This window comes from Tasmannia lanceolata, unplaced genomic scaffold (assembly GCF_043159265.1).
Source record: "Tasmannia lanceolata isolate RefF3 unplaced genomic scaffold, GAP_Taslan_0.1 ptg000008l, whole genome shotgun sequence".
In the NCBI taxonomy this organism is placed as follows: Eukaryota; Viridiplantae; Streptophyta; class Magnoliopsida; order Canellales; family Winteraceae; genus Tasmannia; species Tasmannia lanceolata.
In genome coordinates this window covers 22420181-22443375 of record NW_027518685.1, presented here as the reverse complement: position 1 = coordinate 22443375, position 23195 = coordinate 22420181, and the positions used below count along the sequence as shown (strand labels likewise).

The window sequence follows — 23195 nt, the reverse complement described above, 5'->3', positions numbered from 1 at the left end:
GTACTTAAAAAATATAGAGGAAGAATTTCTTGAAAATATTTTCTAAATTTATCCTCAATTATATGAAGCAGACTTCCATTTCCCAATCTCGATCTATTGTTTTTAAAACAAATAGTAATTTTATATATTTGACCAAAAATTAATTGTGAAGTTGGATAGTAAACACCGGAATGAATATTAGTTGCATTTAAAAATACATCTAATAAATCTGCAATAATTTCACAACTGGTCCAATATTCTAGAGATATAGCATGATTGCAAGGTGGAGGCATATGTTCTTGGCAAAATATTGTAATTATAGTATTGAACTCAAATGATGTTTTTTACATTTTATAAGTTTAATTCCACATAGTTTTAATATCTAAGGAGATTTTTTTGTAGTTGTTTTCCAAAAATTTTACATAAAGCTTTAAATTCTTATCTTCTATGCCCTGAAGACTGAATAAATTGAAGACAATTCTTAACAATCTCTATCTGTGGTGCAATTTCCAATAAACCATCATGTACAGTTAAATTTAAAATATGGCATGCACATCTAATATGAAATAGTTGTCCATCTAAAATAGGCTTCAATTGAGATTTTAATAACCCTATTGATGCAGTATTATTACTAGCATTATCGAAGCTAATAGAAAAAAAATTATTTTGAATTTTAAAATCGTGAACAGTAGATAATATATATTTTGATATAGAATGACTATTATGCGGGAATTCTAATTGAGTACAACTAAGTATTCTTTTTTCTAACATCCAGTTCGAATTAATGTAATGTTCTGTTACACAAATATAGCCTTCTTTTTGTTTACTAGTTCAAATATCATAAGTAAGTGCAATTTTTCCATTAAAATTTTCAAAACTTGAAATCAATTGTTCTTTGCTTTCAATAAATAATTTAAAGGAATCTGATTTTATAGTATTTCTAGTTACTTTTTTAAAAGCAAGATTTAGAGCTTTTTGCATAGATTTTTCAAATCTTTTACTTTCAGCCATAATAAATGGTTGCTCATCTTGTATGATGCATGATGCTAGTTCTCTCCTATTCCTATCTTGAGAATAAGAAAAAGTTTATAATGAACTAGAAGTGAGGCTTAATTGGGTTTGTTTAGGGTCTAATGACCCATACTTTGCACTACAAATAGTGGAATGCCTTGTCATGTGCCATGTTCCACCTTTACTCTTACAACTAATTTTTTTTTTACATAATTTACAAATTGCCCTTTATTCTAAAACTCCCTTAGAATCCTTCTTTTCTTCAATGGTAAAGAACTTCCATACTTGTGAAATACTACATCTAGACGTTTTAGTACTAGGAACTTGACTCCCACTAGTACTATAAGGTCCTTCGGTAGGTTCAGGAGCAATTGGATATTCAGATTCTGGAGTATATGTTTCATCATTCCAAGGTTCTACACAAGTCTCCAGTAATTCATCATTTCCCATTATTTCATTTGGTTCAAAATAGTGGTCACTTGAACTGGCCATTTTTAAAAAATTACAAAGATGGGCTATAAGTAAATTTAAAAAAATAAATTATAAATACCTCAACTTTGCTTGAATCGCCCACGAAGTTGTTAAACGCCTTATTGAATACTAATTACCGCAAGTTGTTAAGCACCTCCTTAATCCCTTATTCTTAATCGCTAATCAAAGTGCGTAATGGAGAGAAGGATTAGAGAGAGTAATAAGAGAGAATAATTAGAGAATTGAATGTAATAAGAGAATTTGATGTAATTAAAGAGAAGATTAGAGAGAGTAATATGAAAGAGAGAGCAATAAGAGTGAGAGTAATAAGAGAGTAATCGATGACGAGAAATGAAGGAAGGGGGAGGGATATTTATAGGACTTGTAATATAATGAGTTACCAAAATACCCCTAAAATATAGTTGTTAGGGGGTTACATGTGTAATCCCTAAAGTACCCTCAAATATAGTTGTTGAGGGGTTATTTTAGTAAAAACATGGGTAATCCCTAAAGTACCCCCCAAATATAGTTGTTGGGAAGGGTAATTTTGGAACACAAGAAATCACACAATGTAATTTCCGAAATACCCTCTCACTCACCAGCTGGTTTTTCTAACTTTAAGGGGTATTTTTGAGAAAACACCAAAAAACAAAGGCAAAATTGCAAGTGGGCCGTGTCGTGCCAGCGGGCCGGCAAGCCTAGCCCGGCACTGCCCACGCCTTTGTGCTGTGCCGGCATAGGCCAGGTCACTGTAGCAATCGTGCCGTGCCGCATGCCGGCACGACCCAATTCCCACCTTGAGTTTAGATCATCCTATGATGTATGATGCGGTCGGTAAAGTACTTTATGAAAAATACGGGACTATAAGGGCTTATACCATATAAAATCTAAATCATCTGGGTTTTTATGGGCACTCGCGACCCGCTTGTCCACCCGGTCCGGCCCAGTTTTGATGTGACCTATACGGGCTGTGTCAAATTTCAAACAGGTCACTAACTAGTGACATGGACCCCGTAAATTACGGGCAGGGCGGATGGACCCACGGGTCGGGTCACTTTTTTCCAGGTCTATACGTGAAGAGACTTCGCGTGTGAAAACTCTGTATAAGTAGGGAAGGACTGGTGTGATATGTGAAGACTGATTAATCTCACTTAAGCACAAGTTTGTTAATCTCAACCCTCCGTTAGAAAGTGAAATGCTGATTTATGGTAGACCTGGAAAAAAGTGACTTGGACCCACGTGGCCACCCGGAATTTATGGGTTGTGACCTGTTGAAATTTGACCCGGCTCGTACAAGTCCCATCAAAACTGTGCCGGACCGGGCCAGGTGGGCCTGCGGGTGCCCGTAAAACCTGAGGAATCGTGTTTCGGTCCTATAAAAGAAGTTTTCACTTTGAAAGCTTATGAAAGTGTCACGTCAATGTTGAATACTAGGAACGTTCGGGCATGTGAAAAGGTGACAATCTCATGACAACTTTGATTATTGAGCTCATCATTCATCAATCAACGAGATTATTTGGAAAAGAACATTAATTTTGACGGTTTGGATCATCCATGATCCCGATGTGTTCTTTCTTCCTCTGCTGATCAACCTGGAGAGCACTTCAGAATCACCATCTTTGTTTCGATATAGTGTGGAAAAAAAAAAAACAAAAAAAACTGGATGAACCGCTGGTCCAGCCAGTCAATGCGGATGGGGTCTTGGTCAGATCACTTGTGACCCGTAAGATTCCGGGTAATTTATGACCCGGCCCACCCGTTTGCCAGGCCGTTGCTGCATCATTAAAAATCCTCCCATCGGCCATCGGACGGTTATTACGATGGCCCCCACTGTGTGGCCCCCCTAAATAACGATTGGATGAATAAGGAGCAATAAGATACAAATCGATAAGATACGGCTCGACCCTTCACTTGGTATTTCGTAGGTCTCTGTCTCTCTGTCTCTCTCTCTCGCGGGAAAGGAAAAAAGGGAAAGAGAAAGCAAAGAGAAGGTAACCTCGCCCGCCACTGGAGCCCGGTCAATAATATTTCCTGTCACAAACGGAGGGTCGATCCCCTCAATATACAGGGACATTTTGAGGCTAGGTTTTCTTCTCCTTCGATTCTACTCTGTGTTTTTTTTATCATATTTCTTTTTGACTATTTCTCTAGTTGATCCCTCTGCTCAATTCGATTGATTTTGGGTTTTCTTTTCATCCAATTTCAACTTTTCTAGTCTTTACGTTGTTCGAACCGTTTGGTTGCCATGGATGACCCTTCTGTAAAAGTCTTATTTGGTAACAGAAAAACTCCAACCAGTCATTTCCGTGTTTCCATAATCAAATCTTTTCATGTTTGAGTTTGCTTCGTTTATGTGCATGCACGAGAGGCTACCATTTGGATCTTTTCATTTCGATGTTTCTGATATATACTGATTGAACATAATTTCTCCAGGCAAATATAGAGATGCTTATACTATTTTTAAATGGGATTTGCTAGGGACCATCTCAGAAGCCATTTCATTTCAACAGATTTTGTCATATTCATTTAATTCATCTGACGTGTCTGCTCTCTCATGCAACTGCCGCCTTGCGATGGTCTCTAGCAAATCCATTTGTAAATAAATATACTGTTTCTTGATACAATTATGCTGATAATAAGCATTTCAGAAGTCCATGCTTATAAGATGGTGCTAGCATATTCTTTATATTCTATTCCCGGTAAAACATAAGGTTGTCTTCTAGGCATGGTCACACATACTTATGAAGCATTACTGACAAGGCCCCATTTTTTTATTGTAAAGATCAGATATAACCGCATTGCGGATTGGTCAGTATGTTTGTTGTAGAATCCTTAGCAGATTTGGTATGTCATGGGTTTTCCCCTCCGGTCTCTCAGATCTGTTGGAGAGTTGGACCCTTGTCCCCTGGAAGGAAAAAAGAAAAAAAATACTTTGGAATGTAATATTGCTAGATATGATTTGGGTGTTACTGAAAGAGATAAATGTCCAAGCCCTCAGTTCATATTCTCGAGGGTGATTGTGCTAACTATCTCTTGGGTGAGAACCCTACCCAGTTTCGGGTTTGTTTCAGCTTTTGATCTTTTGGAATGGCTGGAAAGAGGTGTGAATGAGTGGTGAGGCCCAAGACTGGTAACCGCCTGGCCTGGGTTAGTTAAAGCTCAATTTTGATGGGCCTAGCCTGGGGAATCCTTGGCCAGCTGGTGTCGACGGGGTTGTAATAGATGATAGCGGTTCGACGAGTTGGGCCTTATTGAGCCCCATTGGGGTTGCAAACTCCAACGAGGTGGACATTAGAGTGGTTCTCCAAGGCATCAGGATCATTGAGCCCATCCTTGTAGACTCATTGATAGCGGAGAGAGATTCCATCAATTTTATATGATAATTGAAGGGAGGCCTCTCCTATCCTTGATGATTTGCACATTGGATTTACGAGATTATGGACCGAGTGGCACGATCATCCATCTCTCTCCAGCACATTAGAAGATCGAATTATAGTGATGCCGATAGGCTAGTCAGAGCGGGAGTGATTTTTATTTTTTCCCCTTTTAAAGAGTAGTGGTTTTTCCTATTTTCTATCTTTGTTGTTTATATCTCATATTGACCATCTCGGTCTTCGGGTTTTCCCCTTTTTCTTCCTTTTTAATGCAATTTTCTACCACTAAAAAAAAAATCGTTCCCAGATGAAATTGTTCATACTGTTAATATCATCCCTTCATATGCAAAATTCTTCCTGGTTTGCTTCTTATCACGTAGACCACACCACATCATGCTGGCTTCTATTATCTATAACTATACTCTATGAAGCATTTCCTTCTTTTACAGAAGGCTGTTAATTTGGTGTTTATGGTGCCTTGTTTGCATTTGTTTTTCTTGGACTACTAACTGATTTGAGGATATGGTTCAGATTTTTAACCTGTAGTTCTGATAGTGGATCTGTTCCCTGTTTCCTGTTGGCTGGTCTATTGCCAATTTCTTTGCACTGATACATGTTCATTTGTTCCAAACTCTTGGATGTAATGTAACCATTCAATGTCGAGGGAACTGCGTCAAGGTTTATGCATAAGTGCGTAGGACATTGCTTTCCTAGAAAAGTAAGTGGACATTGTCTTCAATATCTTCAAGCTAAGAAAGACAAGAAAAGCTAATAGTTTTAATGAGTAAATTGTGTCATTTTCCCTGGTGATTTAACATTTATATGATTTGAAACTGCTAGTCTAATCTCTACTTCATGTATCAATCTCCCCAAAAAATATCTACTTTTTATTTTTGTTTGGAAAGGTAGAAATTTCTAGATCATGATTTTCCTATATTTGACATGTTTTTCTTTTCTTTTCTTTTTTGTTTTTGTAATTGTAAGGGGCCAGAAAGTCAACTTCTGAATGCTGCTTAATGGGAAGCACTCCAGAGCAGATTGAGGTGGTGATGAAGTCTTCTTTGTGTCCCAAAGATGATACAGTAGAAGATGATATGGTGGATAATTCTGCACTAAAGCAGTTTTTTATACCTCAATTAGATGCTAACCTAACTCCATTTCTTGGCAAGGAGTTCGGTTTGGAGGAGGATGCAAGAAATTTTTACAATGTATATGGTGGGAAATGTGGTTTTAGCACCCGTATTAGTAGTAGACGTATTTCAAAGAAAGATGGAAAAGTTCTTTCACGATGTTTTGTATGTTCCAAAGAGGGTTTCCGTGATAAAAAACATGAGAATAGAACAGATAGGATTAAGAGGCCACGAGCAATTACAAGAGAAGGTTGCAAGGCAATGATTAAGTTATCGACGACAGACATTGGGAAATGGGTTGTCACAAAATTTGAAGAGAAACATAATCATCCCCTAAATAGTCCAAGCGAAATCCACCGCCTTCGTTCGCAGAGGACTCTCTCAAATACACCACTTCAACCTACTGATATGTCGAACAGTACAGATATAGACACCGCATCACGATATGATGATTTGCTTCACTTGGCTAATAAATGTGTTGAAGAAGGGGTGACGTCTTTACATGCTTATAATGTAGCAAAAAATGCTTTACATAAGTGTTTGGAAGAAATTCTTTATGCGAAAGAAAATAATCCTAGTGTCAGAGAGGTTCACAGCTCTGTCGATCAAAGCATTCAAGTTGGTAGCAATGGAGAACGCCAAGCAGTGGTTTCTACAATCCAGATAATTATTGATGATCCCCAAAATGCAAAGCTGGAAGTGCTTCCTAGTAATTGTGGTGGATCTAAATCCAGTACGAAATTGACACAAAGGAAGAAAAGAAAATGTAATCATTGCAAGGTGCCTGACCATGACAAGCGTAATTGCCCTGAATTGAAGGGGGGAGGGTAATGTGAAAATAAATCTTTTCTTACTAGTTTAATCTTCTATGTTTTATGCCTGGGACTCTCTGGGGCTGTTTGGATATGTGGATTTTAGAATCCAGGTTTTAGTTTGAAAGTTGTGTAAAATTCTGGATTTTACAATCCATTATCCTGGATTTTAATTAAGAAATCCAGGTTTTAGAAATCTCTCCCCCATCCTGAGACTTGTAAAACCTGGAAACACAGGACGATCTCCTACTCTATTGCTCGACGAAAAGAGGGCAAGAAATTAAAAAACACAGGAGTACGGGACGGTATCCTTCTCTCGTCTCCCATCCAGGATTTTGAGGAAATCCAAGATTTTAAAATATCGATATCCAAACGGCCCCTTTATGTTTGATTTGGGAAAGGAATGATTAACATGTGTTTCTACATGTGTTTCAGGGACACAACCCAAATGGTTGAGGGCATTCAGCTGCCTATAGATGTACATCCAATATCTTGGTTGATGGAAACTAATGGTGAAAATATTCAAAGCTGAATGATAAATTCAGTTTTAAGTTTCCTTAATTCAGAAGAGTTTACGCTGAATCAGATTTTGCTGTGGCATTCTTTTACCGTGAAGTGGGTTGAAAAGTAACTCTCTCAACTATTGCCTGCATATTTTACTCTCTTCTTTGGTTTAATGTGCTGTGTCTGTTCTCCTGATACTGATGACGACGATGAAGCTTAAATGCATTCTGAATTGCATTTTCGTCTGGGTATTTAGTATTTACTAAACATAATGTAGGATCCCAAAATTTAGCTTTTATAAAGCTTATTGAAACTTGAAAATTACGCAAGTTGAATGCATTCTGAATTGCATTTTCGTCTGGGTATTTAGTATTTACTAAACATAATGTAGGATCCCAAAATTTAGCTTTTATAAAGCTTATTGGAACTTGAAAATTACGCAAGTTGATTCGCCATCCTTTTGGTGTGCGGTTGAAATCTGGAATGTTAATATGAAATCAGTTGATTGCTATGTTTACATCTGATACAAAATGTTTTGTTATTTGAGAATTGTTCAGACTGATCAATTTCTTTGTCTGTGTGTCACTGGACAATCTGCATTATCTACTTATATGAAGGTCGGGCCATTAGTGTTTAGAATAATAAGTCCTTAATCTAAAATAGCAACTCCATGAAAATTGCTTACACTTATTAAATATTGTCAGATTTTGGAATATATTGTTAGTCTAGCAGTGTAGTTGCCTGTGGATATGAGGAAAAAACTAAAGCCATCGCAGACAGCTACGAAATGTATGCTTTATAACATAAAGACGCGCATGGCGCAGGAAGCCCAAAAGTCAGACCCACCGATTTTTTCCAAGGAATTAAAAATCTCAGTAAGTTTTTTGGAATTTGCTGCTCATATCCTGCTAAACTGATAAATTCAGACAAATTGAATATGAGTACTGATATTTTGTACATCGGTCTTCAGTATTTAGGAGTGGTTCTTGATTGTTGCTGCTGCAACTACTCTGATGTTGGATTTTCAGCCTCCTATAGTTTCTTGATTTCACTTTGTTTTGGGACTCTACTGCTTTATTATTCGGGAGAAAAAAGCCTTTTTCTTGTTTTCTCCAGTCCTTTGGCTATTGACATTTACTTATTGAATTATTTAAGTTTAAAAAAAGACAATTGAGTTCATGGAAAACAGTTATTTTTGTAGTTTATATGCGTTTCCATTCACACCTTACCCACTTCTCACACAACGAAAAACTGGTTTGGGGTATTAATGGTTGTCTACATTTTATTTCTGCTTCTACAAATGGTTGTATATTACAAGCACTTTGACTTCATATTTGTATTGCATTCGTGCTATGATCCTAAAACACCAACGCACAAGCATTTGCTACTTTTACATGCATTGCAGTATACATCCAATGGAATGTAAGTGGCATAACCATAGTGCAATGCTTACCTAAATAACAGTGTGAAAGAAGTCCTGTGGTGAGCTATTCTTACCATCATAGCAAGCAGCCAAGCATAAGCTTGTCTATCAATATAGGGCACATAAAAACAAAGCAATCACATAAGCATTCTCCAATACCCCTATTTAATCTAATTCCAAGCTATAAACTCAATGCTATCATCAATTGGCACTTATCGATGACATTTGAATATCATACAAAAAGAAGAAAGTTGGCTTATAAAAAAGTGCCACAAAATTAGTCAGTCTTATTCTAGTCTGACCATGATCCAAGCCATGTGGTATCAGAAAGATGAAGGCCAATAGGAATAGAAAAACTACAACTGCTTGAGATTTTTTTTTTTTTGAACTCTCCAGCCCTACAAGAACATAGAATTGTTGGAAACAGCCATCCAAAGTTGGGGAAACTTAAACTGCACTTTGCGAACTACAACATGCTACAACTCTTTACAACTGTGTTATTATTTTTTTTCTCTGCTCAAATTGCAAAATGATTTGATCTTGCTACAATGTAGTCTATTTCTTGTGCTTCATCAACATCTAAATTTTCCATTATCTCAGTCGTACATTACCTGTTTGGCACAGGCAAAGATGAACTCAGGTGATCGGCGGGTGCCTTCAAAGAGCAATATCTGTAAAGGAGCTCTGATATACACTTGTTTGACAATTTGCACACGTCATGATTTGTGCTTAAAATGTATGAAAGAGATACAGATTTAAGTTAGTAAAGTCTTCTGAGAATACACAGCAGATTTGGAGATGTGTTTGAATGTGCGTAAAAACTGTTCAAGATATTACAGAAGCATAACACAGCTTTCTGATAGCTTCCAAATTGAAACATATTCAATTCCGAGCATCTTTCACTTTCTTGGACAGTCACATGCAATCGATGGATATCTCGGCCGAAGAATAACTCGCAGACTGTGGCAGTGAAAGCTCTATCTATGAAAAACACGGTAATTGTGGTTTCCCTGATTTTTTTTTTCTTTTATGTAATATTTTTCTATAGATTCTTTTGCGTGGAGTTCTATTTCGGGGTTGTCAAGAGTGTTGGGGCTGCTTGTCCTACGGTCACAAAAGTCCATGGTGATATGTTCCCACGTCACTCTAGAATGGGAAGAGGTTCCAACTTCGCTGCTGGTCTCAGATGATGATACAAGGGTGGAGCCATATTATGTAAGGGGGGTGCTGGCTCTGACCAATGACCACAAGTTTGGCTCATTGTTGTTGAGCCTGCCTTGATTGGGTGACCTAAGGCGTTGGTCCATCGATCATTGTTTAGGGTTATGTTAAGAAAAGCTAAGCCATTGATTATTATAGGCCTTTATCTAATGGATGGTATATTTGTTCAGCATGGCATCAGGACAATGCGGGCCTCATGTGATCTACAAGATCAACGGTCTGGATTACACAACTACACATGTTTTTCCCTGTGTGAGTCCAACAAATTAATTATTTAGCATTGATTTCAAGGGTATTGGTTAAATTATAGGGATGGTCTATCACTAATGATCTTTGAGATGTAGCCAATTCATATGATGGCCTATGAATTGTGATCACTTTACTGTATGTGAATGTGTACAGTGTTGACAACGAGCCGGGGGGAGATCTACTGTAGCATCTAGCTCCCTTCTTAAGATACGGGGAAATTTAATGTAATTGTAACCTCTTCTAAAGGGTATTGTGCAGTCGTGAGATAGTCCTGTGCAACTCATTTATCCAGCATGGAAGTGTGGATCTAGATATCTTATCAGTGCGCACAATCTTGAATTGACAATGCCCAAAAAATTGTCCATAGATCCTAACAATCCAATCATTGACTTACATGTAGATAATATTTTTTTGAACGGTGAAACTATATTAAAACGTGGGAAAGCTCTAGGCCAAGGTGGTCAAATACAAGAAAACAAAGGCAAGACACTGTCGGAGATGCAAAAAATCAAGAATAAAAATAGCTCCATATGACAACAATTACAGCTCAAGCTAGTCGAACGGCATCACTATTGGCCGACCTTTTGACATGCTGAAAAATGATCTTGTGCCCTCTCAGTTGATCTCGAATTTCTTCGCCGGCGCTCCCATTTCTCTATGGATGCCGGCTCTTAAGATCCATCCATCTCATCTCATTCTTGAAGTCTCCTTTCACAATCAAATGATCTAGCCTTTAAGATGGCTGACACCTCGTCTCATTGGAACCCTTAAATCCAGTAGAGCCAGAAAACACTCACTTAGTTAGACCTTGATCGTCTCTAAGGATGCCACCAATTCCAGAGGACCCGAGTTTAGTTCCGACTTCCCAGTGTATGGCGGGGTCTACTTAGGAGCAAGGACATCTTCTTTGAGCTCCTGCAAACTTCTTTCTAATTATAGATCATAGTGTAACTAGTAACATCCCTGAAGCAAGGAATCACTTGCACCCATCTGCAAGTTAAGTACATCACCTTCGTAAAAATAGAATGATACTCACTTTTGAAGTTCTAGTTGTTTCTTTCTTTCCTTATAGCCCATTAAGTAGCCAACAAAATCAATCTCCATAGAATCTTTCCTTTTTTTAGGCCAAAGAAGTCTATATGTGAATTACACATAGATGATTAAGATAGAAATGTAATTTATATCTCGATCGTTTATCATATGCCACTACTGGTCACTTAGGTTAGGCCGATGGTCCCAATTTTATTGAACACCCCCCTTTTGAGTCATACTCCGTCTTTTTCCCTATGTAGCAGCTTTTTCCTTGCGTAGTTTGGACGTGTGGAAGTTGATCATTGGACTCAAAATTGTGTTTAATTTTGAGTCCCAAGATCAGTTTTGGACTCGCAATTATGCTTTCAAAATCTAAAACAAATGGGGTCTAAAAGTAGTTTTGTACTCAAATCGATTCTCAAAATCCAAAACAAACACAGCCGTGGGGTTTTGGATGGAAATCAATTTCAACATAAATGAAGGCCTGTACGATTTTGGATTTTGAGAATTGACTCTGACTAAAATTGATAATGAACTCAAATTATTGATTTTTAGAATTGAGTCCAAAATTGATTATTGACTCAAATCTCCATTTCTCTATCTTTTAAGACACGGAAGGGGGTGGCCCGGGGAACAAATGCGGGCGAAATAATAACTCCCCAGGAATACAAGATAAAATCTTAAGATGGCTATTTGGAACAATCCAATTGTTAAATTTTAAAGTGTATTTTTTGGGTAGCTTTTATTTTATTTTTATTTCGAGAGATGTAGTGAGGACAAAATTAAAATTTTGTGTCCATGGGCATGTTGGTCGTTTTGCCTAGCTTGCACATGTGTGGGTCACACATGTTTGCTCCATCTTTTCACACTACCTACCTATTTCAATTCAAACCTTTCTTTGAAACTCTAAAACCACCTCTTCTTTTTTAAGCATTTAAGTCTCCACTTTCCCATACCACTATCACTTACCGAAGTCATTTACTCTATTTTCCATTGATCGAAAAGCATAATCTCATTTACCCACTTTTGTAGAGATTCTCCACTAGCAAGACCTCCATTGAAGCTCTCTTGTGTGCAAGCTTATGGTTGAAGGAAAGAGCCCACTTGCCCCATATCTTCTCAATAGTTTGAAGGTTTCTTTTTCTATTGTTATACTTGTAGTGTTGTTCTTTTAATCATATGTTGAAGTGCATTTTTTTATGATTGTTCTTCTCCTCCTTTTATTCTGGATCTTGGGCTAGTGTAAACTTCGGTTTAACTATTTGAGAAGCGGATATTCCGGTGCTTTGAAATCCATTGTTCTCGTTACCAATGACAAGCATGTATTTGGGTTGTTCCTGGTACCATGGCTCTTTTGCCGTTGGGAAGTGATATAGATTCTCTCTCTAGTGTATTTATAACGTACTCTTTTTTACATATCAAAGGGGTTGGCCAGGGTAAGAAAGTGGGGTGAATATATCAGTGAAAGGGTTTGAGCCACGTAATTTGGTTTGGCCTGAAATGTGTTCAATTAGACCTGGCAAAATGACACCCGTACCCACGGGTACACCCGGCCCGTAGTGAAATCCTGAGTACAGGTACCAACATGTATACCTGTCAAAAATCGACCCGTACCCGTGATCAGCAGGTCGGGTGCCCGCAGGTTTACCCGTAAGTGTTAAAGAAGACCTAATAACATATGCCATCGAAATAGGGTTTTTAACATAGCAGATTTCTTTGATTTTTTCATTTTCATTGCAAGGAAAATATGAGGGAGAAGGGAGGGATTTGCAGCCACTTCTCTACCATCATTGACCACCCGATCCTGTAGCCACCATTGCTGCTCAACCCCACCTCATCTCCGACCTCATCAACCCACCATCACCATCACTACACTAAACCCTCTTCGGTAAGATTTTTCTTTTTTCTCTTCATCGGTATGAGAGAGATTTGAGGGAGCCTGAAAACCCCACTAAATGTAAGATTTTTCTTCTTTCTCTCTTCACCGTTTTCGCAAATCTCCCAAAAACATGATTTCACCGTCACCATCCTCGCCACTTCTTCCAAGGAAACCTTAGTTTCCTCTCCTCTCCTCAATCCTATCAGATCTCCTCCTCAGGAAAACCATCTCAGATGTTAGGGATCTTGTCTCTTCTCATGCCGACTCCATCAAGAGGAAAAAAAATATTTCACGGAACTCTGTGGGTACCCATGGAGTTCCGTGAAAGCTTCTGTTGAACAAAAATAATTCACGGAATTCCGTGGGTACGTGAAAGCTTTTGTTGGAGAAAAAAATCAGGTCAAAAATATAAATTTAAATTCGGCGGGTTACCCGTGGGTTTACCCAACCCGCAGGGGATGGGTATGGGTACATGAAAAACCTACCCGTAGAATCACGGGTATTTTGTATCCGTACCCACGCGTACCCGCTCGGGTTACCCGTTCGCCGGGTCTACGTTCAATCCAAACAGCCCCATGGCCCACGCGTCCAAACCGAGAAGCGCCAATCTATATATAGGGTTACTTTCGAGATTTCCCTCATTCTCTGTCTAAAAAAAGGGGAACTCAAAACTAGATTGCGCGGTTTCCCTCTAGGGTTTTGAACTCCTCTATCTCTCGCTCGGTTCATTTCTCTGAATCAAATACCCATAATAACTGGAAGTTCGTTTCTCTCTAATCTTCCATCTTTTCCGCTTCGGAGCTTTTGACAATGGTATAAGTAAACTAGTCTAAGAAAAGCATCACTGATCAAACAGGTATCAACCAAAAAAAAAAATGAAAATTTCTATTACTTTTTTACTTCGATCTCGATGAAACTTCTCGTGTTTACGAGTTTTGATTTTGAGGAATTCGTTCGTCGACACCGATCTGTGTTCTTCGTTTTTTCTTCTAGGGTTTTTGCATTTTTTACTAGTTTTCTGAGTTTTGATTTTGAGGAATTCGTTCGTCGACATTGATCTGTGTTCTTCGTTTTTTCTTCTAGGGTTTCTGATTATTTTTACCAGTTTTCTGAGTTTTGATTTCGAGAAATTCGTTCTTCGACATTGATCTGTGTTCTTCGTTTGTTCTTCTAGGGTTTCTGCATTTTTACTACTTTTCTTAGTTTTGATTTTGAGGAACTCGTTCATCTTCCATTGATCCGTGTTCTTTGGTTTTTCGTCTAGGGTTTCTGGTTTTCTACTAAGTTTCTGCCAAGGGAAAAATGGCAGTTAACCTGACAAAAGATGCGATAGCTATGGTGTGCAACGGAGATGCAGATTTGAAGCCTGTTCTTCAAGTCTTTGATATTAGATTAGTAAACACCGCGCAGAACACAAACAACGAACGGTATCGGATGGTTCTGTCTGATGGAATGCATCTCCAGCAAGCGATGCTTGCTACACAGTTGAATCATATCATTAAATCGGGGAAATTGCAGAAGGGATCGATCGTTCAGTTGACTGAGTTCATCTGCAATGTCATCCAGAATCGCAAGTGAGTTTTACTTCTTTCCCCTATGTTATTTCTTTTGGCTTTAATATGGGTATTTACTTGTATTTCAGATGTACATGTTTATGTATTTGTAATGTTTAGAAGGTGTTGTGTATTTATATGCATTTCTGTTTTCTATCATTGTTAGTATAATCAGAAGACAATGATACTAAGCTTGTAAACATGGATAATTAAGGAACTATGACCCTACAAATAATTGGATTACTTTTTACAACAAATGGGAGTAGGTGATCCTACAAGCCTAAAGTTGGAAGGGACTTCTGAGAGATTTGGAGAAGATAGTTCAAATTTTGCATTACCTTTATCATCAGAATTTCAAATACCAGTCGCCCCCTGATTCCTCTTCCTACTTAGTATTATTCAAATTTAGCTGGACAACTGGAGGGCTTAGCCATGATTTGGATTCTTGTAGGTGTATGTGTATCCGTCACAAATTCCCATGCAAAGTGTGAAGGAGATAACAGTGAAGCTGTGTTTTGCAAAGATTATGGAAGTAACATCTCTGGCTTCCAACATATGCTATATGTCTGCACCTTTCATAGGTCTTTCGACTCTGTCCTACATCAATTTGATATAAGAGCGAAGAATTAGTCGTTCCTTCAATGGCCCTATAGATGGTGAAGTGAAATGGATGATGGTGGTGAAGTGAAATGGGTGAATAACTATTTGCCTTTTGGTGGAAGAATAACTTACACTAATGGAGCTCTTTCCAACCTCCCTACTTATTTATGTCTCTTTTTAAGATTCTGTTATCAGTTGCTAATTGGATTGAGAAGCTCTAGACACATTTTTTTGTCAGAAGGAAGTAAATGAATAAACCACTTGGTTAAGAGGAAGATCATGTGTAAGCCTAGAGCGTAAGGGGTCCTGGGATTGGAAATATTCAGGCAAGGAAGTGTCCTCTTCTTTGGAAGTGTCTTTGAAGGTTGAGAGAGAACCATAATCACGGGCAATTACAAGTGTTTTTCTTGGGCTGGGAGTGGCGTGGGGTTGGGAGAAGGAGAGAGATTTTGCTAGGGGTGCAACTCGGGTCGGGTTGAGGCCAACCCGACTCGACTCGAGGAACCCTTTTTTCCAACCCGAACCCGATCTGACCCGACCCGATTTCCAACTCGAACCTGACCCGACCCGAGTTCAACCCGACCTAATCCGAGTTTTTAAGCTTACAAAATTATTGATAAAAAAATGTCGGGTTTCTCTTGGGTCAGATTGCCCAAACCTGCAACTTGAACTTGACCCGACTTTTTTTTTTCAGGTTGAACCCAACCCGAGTTACACCCCTAGCTTTTTCTAGGGGTAAAGGGGTTCGTAGTGTCAAGGAGGAATCTTTCCCTTTATTAGGTTTAGGTTAGGGAGGGAAGAGAGCATCAGGTTGTGGGAGGACTTGCGTGCGTACGTGTGTGTACATGCGCATGTGATGCAGAACGATCGAAGGTTGAACTAATATTTTGATCTTTCTGATGCCAGGACGATCGGAGGAAGGATTGGTACTTGCTCAGACACCCAATCTGATGTAATGCGATTCTTCAAAAGGGACGTCGGGAGTGAAAAAGATGGGTGGAAATTAGGATTTTGCCCTTAATAGGTGATTTAGTCGGGAAAATAATTCTACAGGGTTTAGGATAGTTTGGGATGGTGCAAATATATGCCGGAAAGCTATCGAAGGATGTCGGGTAGGTGTAAAATTAGTTCTGGGGCAAAAGAGAGAAACGTGGGATAGAAATGGATTTGAATGGTGTTTTTAAGGTCGGGGAAATATTTTTAATGGATATTTTAGGGGTTTTGGGTAGAATATAGGTGGAAAATACTGCAAATGACGTTTTGGGTGAGATTAATGGAGGTCGTGGGGTCATGGGAAGGTGGTTTATAAGGGAAAAAAGAAACTAGAGATAGATATCAAGATTGGAATCTCACCAACCAAAACTCAAAGCATCGCACCAAGGGGTTCCGAGGCATCACACCTTAGGGAAGATCAAAGCATCACACCTTGGCAAAGAGTAGACATCCCATCCACACGAGAGGAAAAACTTCTAAGTCCTTTTCATTCATCATTCCATCATCATAGTTAATATAGAATAAAAAAGAAAGGCCTTGAGGCTTACAATATATAAGAAGAAAGAAAAGAAAAGACTATGGTACCCCTATTATAACTTAAAGGACTTACAATACACCTAAAATTTAAAAGTTGGACCTTAGGATGGTCCTCATCAGCAGGCGTGGTGTGGTGTGGTGTGCTGTGTTGGGGGGGGAGAGAGGGAGGGCATGGGTAAAGGCTCACGTGCGTGATTGGTGCATGGCAGTCGGTTTGTAGTGTTTATGAGCAATTTTTGTCCTTAATTAGGATTAGGTTTGGTTCGATCCCAGCTTACCTATAAAAAAAATTAGGATTAAGTTTGGGGAGAGGAGGGGAGTCAATTTTTTGGAGATAGGGTTTCGTTGTGTGCAGTGGTGGCTGTGTCTAGAGGGAGGGAGGGAGAGAGGGAGGGAGTAGTGTGTTTTGGTCCTTTTGTCACAATTTTTAAGATGAAGACATTGAGTCGATGATTTCTCTTCTTAGTCATCTAGAAGGTGTCTTTGTGTAGTCTTGTACCTCGAATGTGAGAATTTGGGCCCCGAACATCAAAGGTGCATTCTCGGTGCAGTCCTCCTTCCATTGTTTGGTTAAGGGAGTTCACTATTCCTTCAATTGGGGGAAGGTTTGGAGGTCAAATGCTCCTGAAGTCCAAAGCTTTTGTTAGACCATGGTGCATCAAAAAGTTAGTACTCCCAACATCCCGAAGAGAAAGAGTTGGGAGTTGGTGAGCAGATATGCGATGTGTACAAAGCGTGAAGAAAGGTGAGGATAATGTGGTTTCAGCTCCTTGACCTATTCCACATTCAATCGGTTTTTCTCGCCTCTTTCGGAGGGTTGGTGTTGCTGCCATCCTAGGGTAATTGGCTGTAACTAATCCATGGCTTCTAACTCCATTTGCGTTGCATGGATCATTTGGTAGGAAAGAGATCAATGAAAGTTTTGATAGGCTGATGGGGAAGGTTAAATGCCTCCTATTCTTGGAGTTTACAGGGTACTCTACCCAAGACGTCCATAATAAATGGGTGATCATATGGGGTAGAGTAGGGAGGGCAATGCAGAAAGCTAGGAGGACCTCCCCCTCCTAGTACCCTCAAGCTGAATTTCGATAGTTCCTCTCTTGGTAAACTGGGTCCACTTGGTACTGGTGTGGTGTTTAGGGATCATTTGGGCTGCTTTGTTTGATCTTTCCAGGGCCCAATTGGAAGGTAGGACTTGAATGAAGCGGAGGGTCGTGCATTGCTGACTGGTTTAAGGATCTTCACTTGTATCTTGTTGGTATCTTTTTGGTGGAGAGTGAATCGTCTCACGTCATATCATGGGCGAAGATAATATCTCCCAGTGTCATGAAAACTTGTTGGGATCCTCGATGAGATTCTAGAGATTTGTAAAACGAAACACCTATCATTTTACCGTAAAAAAGTGTGCTAAAAAAGGACTTAGTAGGGATTCTTTGTGCATGGGGCAACCTATGCCTTGGTTGTAAGCTATGTTCTTTATTTCATTTTAATAAATTTTTTGACCATTTCAAAGAAAAAGAGAATGTCACAGTTCCATGTGAAATCAGTTATGCACACATTTTGAAAATCTTTGCATTGGGTGAATCAGAGGTGGACCCTTGGATGAGCCTCACAATCTCTTTCATTTTCAACATATTCAGTTGAATTTTATGTCGGACAAAATTGGATTGGTACATGTATCATATCAATCAAGTGAATCTTGTCCTGATGGGTCAGGTCAATAAAAGCAAAGAAATTAGGATCGGCCCTGAAACAATTCATTGCATTTATATTTAGCGAAATAATATCACCACTACCGTATTTTGATGATCGCACTACTCACTTTATTAAAAAGTACGGTATGGCCCGCACCATAGGATGATCCAAACCGTCCATTAGATGGGCCACAGCCTAAATAGGTTGTGCCCCAAAAATTATTTCTATAGGTTGATCCTAACCCTCCGTTCTATAGAGGGACTGAATATTAGAGGGTTGATCCTAGCCCTCTATAGATCGGAGGGTTAGGATCAACCTATAGAAATAATTTTTGGGGCACAACCTATTTAGGCTGTGGCCCATCTAATGGACGGTTTGGATCATCCTATGGTGCGGGCCATACCGTACTTTTTAATAAAGTGAGTAGTGCGATCATCAAAATACGGTAGTGGTGATATCATTTCCCTATATTTATCAAATATGAATAATCATTTTACCTTTTACCCTAGAACTTCCTAGATAAATCCAATTTTTTGATTCTAAATGAGCCCCTCTGCGTATATGTATATATGTACATCTAGTAGATACATAGGTACATGCGCTAAACTCCTAGTGACTAATTCATGCTTTGAATGTTAGTATTTTGAATGCTTGCTTCACATTTTTTCGGAGTCTCTTCTATGTAGGAATGTTGAAACATTGTTCCACGAAACTCATTTTGGATGACCATTTAAGTTCCTTTATGTTGCCTACTTTGGAAATTAGACATGGAAAATTGCTCTTGATACTGAAAGATAATTTCCTAAAAGAGTTCTGGATTCTGAGAGATAATTTCTTAAAACTAGGAAACACTATATCACCATTCAAAAAAGAAAAAGAAAAAGGAAACACTATATCGTACCTGTGAAATGATTTTCTAATTACTGAAGTTTGCAATTCATTTTACTATAGGATCATTGACTCAGAATGATGAGTTGGTCACTCGATCAATAGGTCCTTCATGTTTTAGTGCCCCCCCCCCACACACACACACCGTTGTGATGAGACCAGTCAACAGTCATACATGGCAAAGAAAAGCTGTCATTTACTCTTTTTATCATTTGAGTTAATAATACTACACCATTGCTCTTATAAGTTTAGATATTAATTGACCTAGGTTCTTAGCAATGTCCAAAGTATCACTTGCCTAACATTGTTCCACAGACATGCATTTGTGCATGTGGACCAGTATATCCAGTCCGTAAAAATACGCTGGTATCCAAATCAATAATGATCAATCAACCCTTCAAACTTCAATGGGGCCTAACTGAAACCTAGCATCCAAAACTTTGGGTTAAAAATAAACTGAAGATTACAAGTTTTGGATTCATTTGCAGATCACAGATTTATCGAAATGAAAAGTGAGGTCAAGGTGTCATGTTATTTTTACTAACTTCTTTTTTTGTGTGTGTGGACCGTGTGGTTAATATCATATCTTCTATAGGTAAATTAATCTCCCTTCCCTTAGGTTAATTATGTCTTGCTTTTCCCTTCTTTTTTTTTTTTCTTTTTTTTATGTCTTGCCTTTTCTTTTCTTTTTGCCTGCACTTCATTATTCTTTGATTGTGATTTTTCCATGTCTAACAATGCAATCAGGATTATTATCATCATCAACTTGGAAGTAATAGTTGAAAAGTGTGGTCCTATTGGGGAACCAAAGCTATATGCGGATGGTGCCACTGGTAGTGCTCCTCCTGCTCCACAGGGAAGAGTTCCCATTCCCGCACAGTCATCTTCAATGGTTCATCCTGGAATAGCAGCTGGAAATACACAATCTTATGGTGGTTCACTTGCTGGTGGACCTGCTGCAGGACAAAATGTGACCGGTATGGCTCCTTTCCACCCGAAAGCCGAGCCAGGTGGAAATACACAATCTTATGGTGGTTCACTTGCTGGTGGACCTGCTGCAGGACAAAATGTGACCGGTATGGCTCCTTTCCACACGAAAGCCGAGCCAGGTGTTGGGCTTCCGGGATCGGCATCAGTCCCTGGAAGTTACAGTAATCCACCTCAAAACCTTTCTAATCGCAATCAAAGTTATATGGGTCCTGGTGCTGCAGCAGGACCACGACCTCTCATCAATAGCTATGGGCCCCCAGCTCAGACGACATATCACCAGCCACCTCCAATGTACGCAAATAGAGGACCTATAGCTAAGAATGAAGCTCCTGCTAGGATAATTCCCATTGCTGCTCTGAATCCTTACCAAGGCAGGTGGACAATCAAAGCCCGGGTGACAGCAAAGGGGGAACTTAGGCGCTACAACAATCCAAGGGGGGAGGGAAAGGTATTCTCTTTTGATCTTCTTGACTCTGATGGAGGTGAAATCCGTGTGACCTGTTTTAATGCTGTGGCCGATCAATTTTATGACGTGATTGAGGTTGGGAAAGTGTACTTGATATCCAAGGGAAGCCTGAAACAAGCTCAGAAGAATTTTAATCACCTCAATAATGACTGGGAGATATTTTTGGAGTCTACATCGACTATTCAGCCTTGTTTGGAAGAGGACAACTCTATACCAAGACAGCAATTCAATTTTCGGCCCATAAGCGACATTGAGGGCATAGAGAGTAATTCTATGGTGGATGTGATTGGTATAGTGACATCGATTAACCCTTCGAGTACAATAATGAGGAAAAATGGTACTGAAATCCATAAAAGAACTCTTCAGTTGAAGGATATGTCTGGCCGAAGTGTTGAGTTAACTCTTTGGGGAAATTTTTGCAACGCAGAAGGCCAACAGCTACAAGTTATGTGTGATTCTGGGGTATATCCTGTTGTGGCTGTGAAAGCTGCTAGGGTGAATGATTTTAACGGGAAGACAGTGGGGACAATATCTACATCCCAGTTATTCATAAACCCTGATTTTCCGGAGGCACAAAGGTTAAGAGAGTGGTTTGATAGAGAGGGGAAGAATACTGCGGCTCATTCTATTTCCCGAGACACATCGAGTATGGGAAGGACAGATGTCCGTAAAACTGTTTCACAAATCAAGGATGAGGGGCTTGGAAGATCTGAGAAACCTGATTGGATCACCGTTAAAGCAACAATTTCATTCATAAAGGTTGAAAATTTCTGCTATACGGCTTGCCCTCTGATGGTTGGGGATAGGCAATGCAACAAGAAGGTTAACAATAATGGTGATGGAACATGGCTTTGCGAGAGGTGTGATCAGTCTTTCCCCGAGTGTGACTATAGGTATCTTCTTAATCTTCAAATACAGGACCACACGGGCGTAACATGGGTTACTGCATTCCAGGAATCTGGTGAGGAGATCATGGGTATTTCTGCAAAGGAATTGTACTTGTTGAAATATGAAGAGCAAGATGACGTAAAATTTGGAGAAATTATAAGGAAGGTTCTCTTTGGTCAGTGTTTATTTAAGTTGAAAGTGAAAGAGGAGACCTTCAGTGACGAACAGCGTGTAAAATCAACTGTTGTCAAAGCAGAGAAAGTAAATTCCTCATCCGAGAGCAAGTATCTTTTGAGTTTGATAGATAAGATTCCAGAAGAACCCAGTGTTTTTCCGGGAAAGGCGGCAGCTATAGTTTCCAATTCTGGAATGTCTAATGTGGGATACAACAATGTGGGCATTGGGAAAGGTGCACCTCCTTTTGGAAACAATCTGGCCAGTAGTAGCAATTACGATAGTTATGGAGTGGCCGCAGGAAACCGAGTTGGACAACAAGGGAATACATATAGTGGTGTTGCAGGCCATAGTATAGGTAGTACAGGGGTGTACCTCCTATGTAATACCTGTGGTGGTTCTGGCCACAATTCCCAGCATTGCCCAAGGGTCATTAGTGGACGGGGACAACCAATGGGAGGCGGTTATGGGGATAGGCTCCCTCCTACTGGAGCAATGGCTGATAGTGCCTCTGGTAAATGCTTCAAATGCAATCAAAGTGGGCACTGGGCTAGAGACTGTCCAGGGTCAAATTCTGCCCCTACAGCATATGGAAACACCAGTGTAACTGGTAGATATGGAAGTGCAAAGATGGGAGGAGGGTTTTGAATGTTGTAAAGTTGAGAAGTTCTTGCTGTACCCACAAAATTAAATGTCTCAAGGAAGCTGGTGAATCCCAATCTGTACTGAATCTTTGCGTTTATGTTATTGTGAGGATGCTTGGTATTGTTAGGTTTCTATGTACAGAAGTTGAGCTTTGATGGATGTATATCACAAAGGTAACTTTTTTTGGCCAACCTAACTGAAGTTCAACTGCCAATCTCCTTTAGCTCTGTTGCACTGTTACTTCTTTGTAATCATCAAGTGCAACTATAAAGGTATGTTTCAGTGTCTTTCTTTTATGCCTGTGACATATTTTCAGATAGGTATCTGGTTACCTTAACTTTCAGTAGTTTACATGTGCTGCACTAGATTATTTTTTTCTTTCTTTTTTTGCATCCATGGGTTATGTTGCATTATCTTATCTCCGCACATCGAATTGTTTCTTGTGGATGGGGGTGTGTGTGATAGTCCTAAGTGGGGCTTGCCTAGATATGGGACTAGGTGGGACCCGGCTTGGTATTGGGCAGGTTTAAAGTGCTTTATCTAACATGTTCCATCACTTATGGGGCTTTAGGTATCTAACATTTAGTAGCAGAGCAGCCACAATTTCACGTGTTTTGAGGCCTGGAAGGGCTACCTGGTGAAAAAAAGTCAGAATGATAGCCGTTAGAGTGAAGTTAGGAG

General features: G+C 39.4%; 2 protein-coding genes across 5 annotated transcripts; both read left to right on the top strand.

Annotated features, from left to right (window-relative positions):
- Positions 1-3385: 3385 nt before the first annotated feature.
- LOC143884824 (uncharacterized) lies at positions 3386-9751 on the top strand. Of its 3 annotated transcripts, none has more exons than XM_077388633.1 (5): positions 3386-3546; positions 5820-6792; positions 7213-7404; positions 7986-8156; positions 9329-9751. In XM_077388633.1, the coding sequence occupies exons 2-3, from the start codon at positions 5852-5854 to the stop codon at positions 7307-7309; spliced, it is 1038 nt and encodes a 345-aa protein (XP_077244748.1). In that variant the 5' UTR covers positions 3386-3546; positions 5820-5851; the 3' UTR covers positions 7310-7404; positions 7986-8156; positions 9329-9751. The 3 variants fall into 3 exon arrangements, with proteins under 3 accessions (XP_077244748.1, XP_077244749.1, XP_077244747.1); XM_077388634.1 differs by lacking the exon at positions 7986-8156 and adding an exon at positions 5367-5553; XM_077388632.1 differs by lacking the exon at positions 7986-8156.
- A 3137-nt stretch (positions 9752-12888) lies between these two features.
- On the top strand, positions 12889-22908 carry LOC143884823 (replication protein A 70 kDa DNA-binding subunit A-like). 2 transcript variants are annotated; one of them, XM_077388631.1, is made up of 3 exons: positions 12889-13094; positions 14350-14659; positions 20099-22908. In XM_077388631.1, exons 2-3 carry the CDS (start codon positions 14388-14390, stop codon positions 22515-22517), a joined length of 2691 nt encoding a protein of 896 aa, XP_077244746.1. In that variant the 5' UTR covers positions 12889-13094; positions 14350-14387; the 3' UTR covers positions 22518-22908. The 2 variants fall into 2 exon arrangements, with proteins under 2 accessions (XP_077244746.1, XP_077244745.1); XM_077388630.1 differs by lacking the exon at positions 12889-13094 and adding an exon at positions 13717-13941.
- The last annotated feature ends 287 nt before the right edge of the window (positions 22909-23195 follow it).

Coding starts and splice junctions, on each gene's coding strand:
- LOC143884824 (XM_077388632.1), top strand. CDS start 5,852: ATGGGAAGCACTCCAGAGCAGATTGAGGTGGTGATGAAGTCTTCTTTG. Junction 6,793..7,212: donor CCTGAATTGAAGGGGGGAGG/GTAATGTGAAAA, acceptor CATGTGTTTCAG/GGACACAACCCAAATGGTTG.
- LOC143884823 (XM_077388631.1), top strand. CDS start 14,388: ATGGCAGTTAACCTGACAAAAGATGCGATAGCTATGGTGTGCAACGGA. Junction 14,660..20,098: donor AATGTCATCCAGAATCGCAA/GTGAGTTTTACT, acceptor CAATGCAATCAG/GATTATTATCATCATCAACT.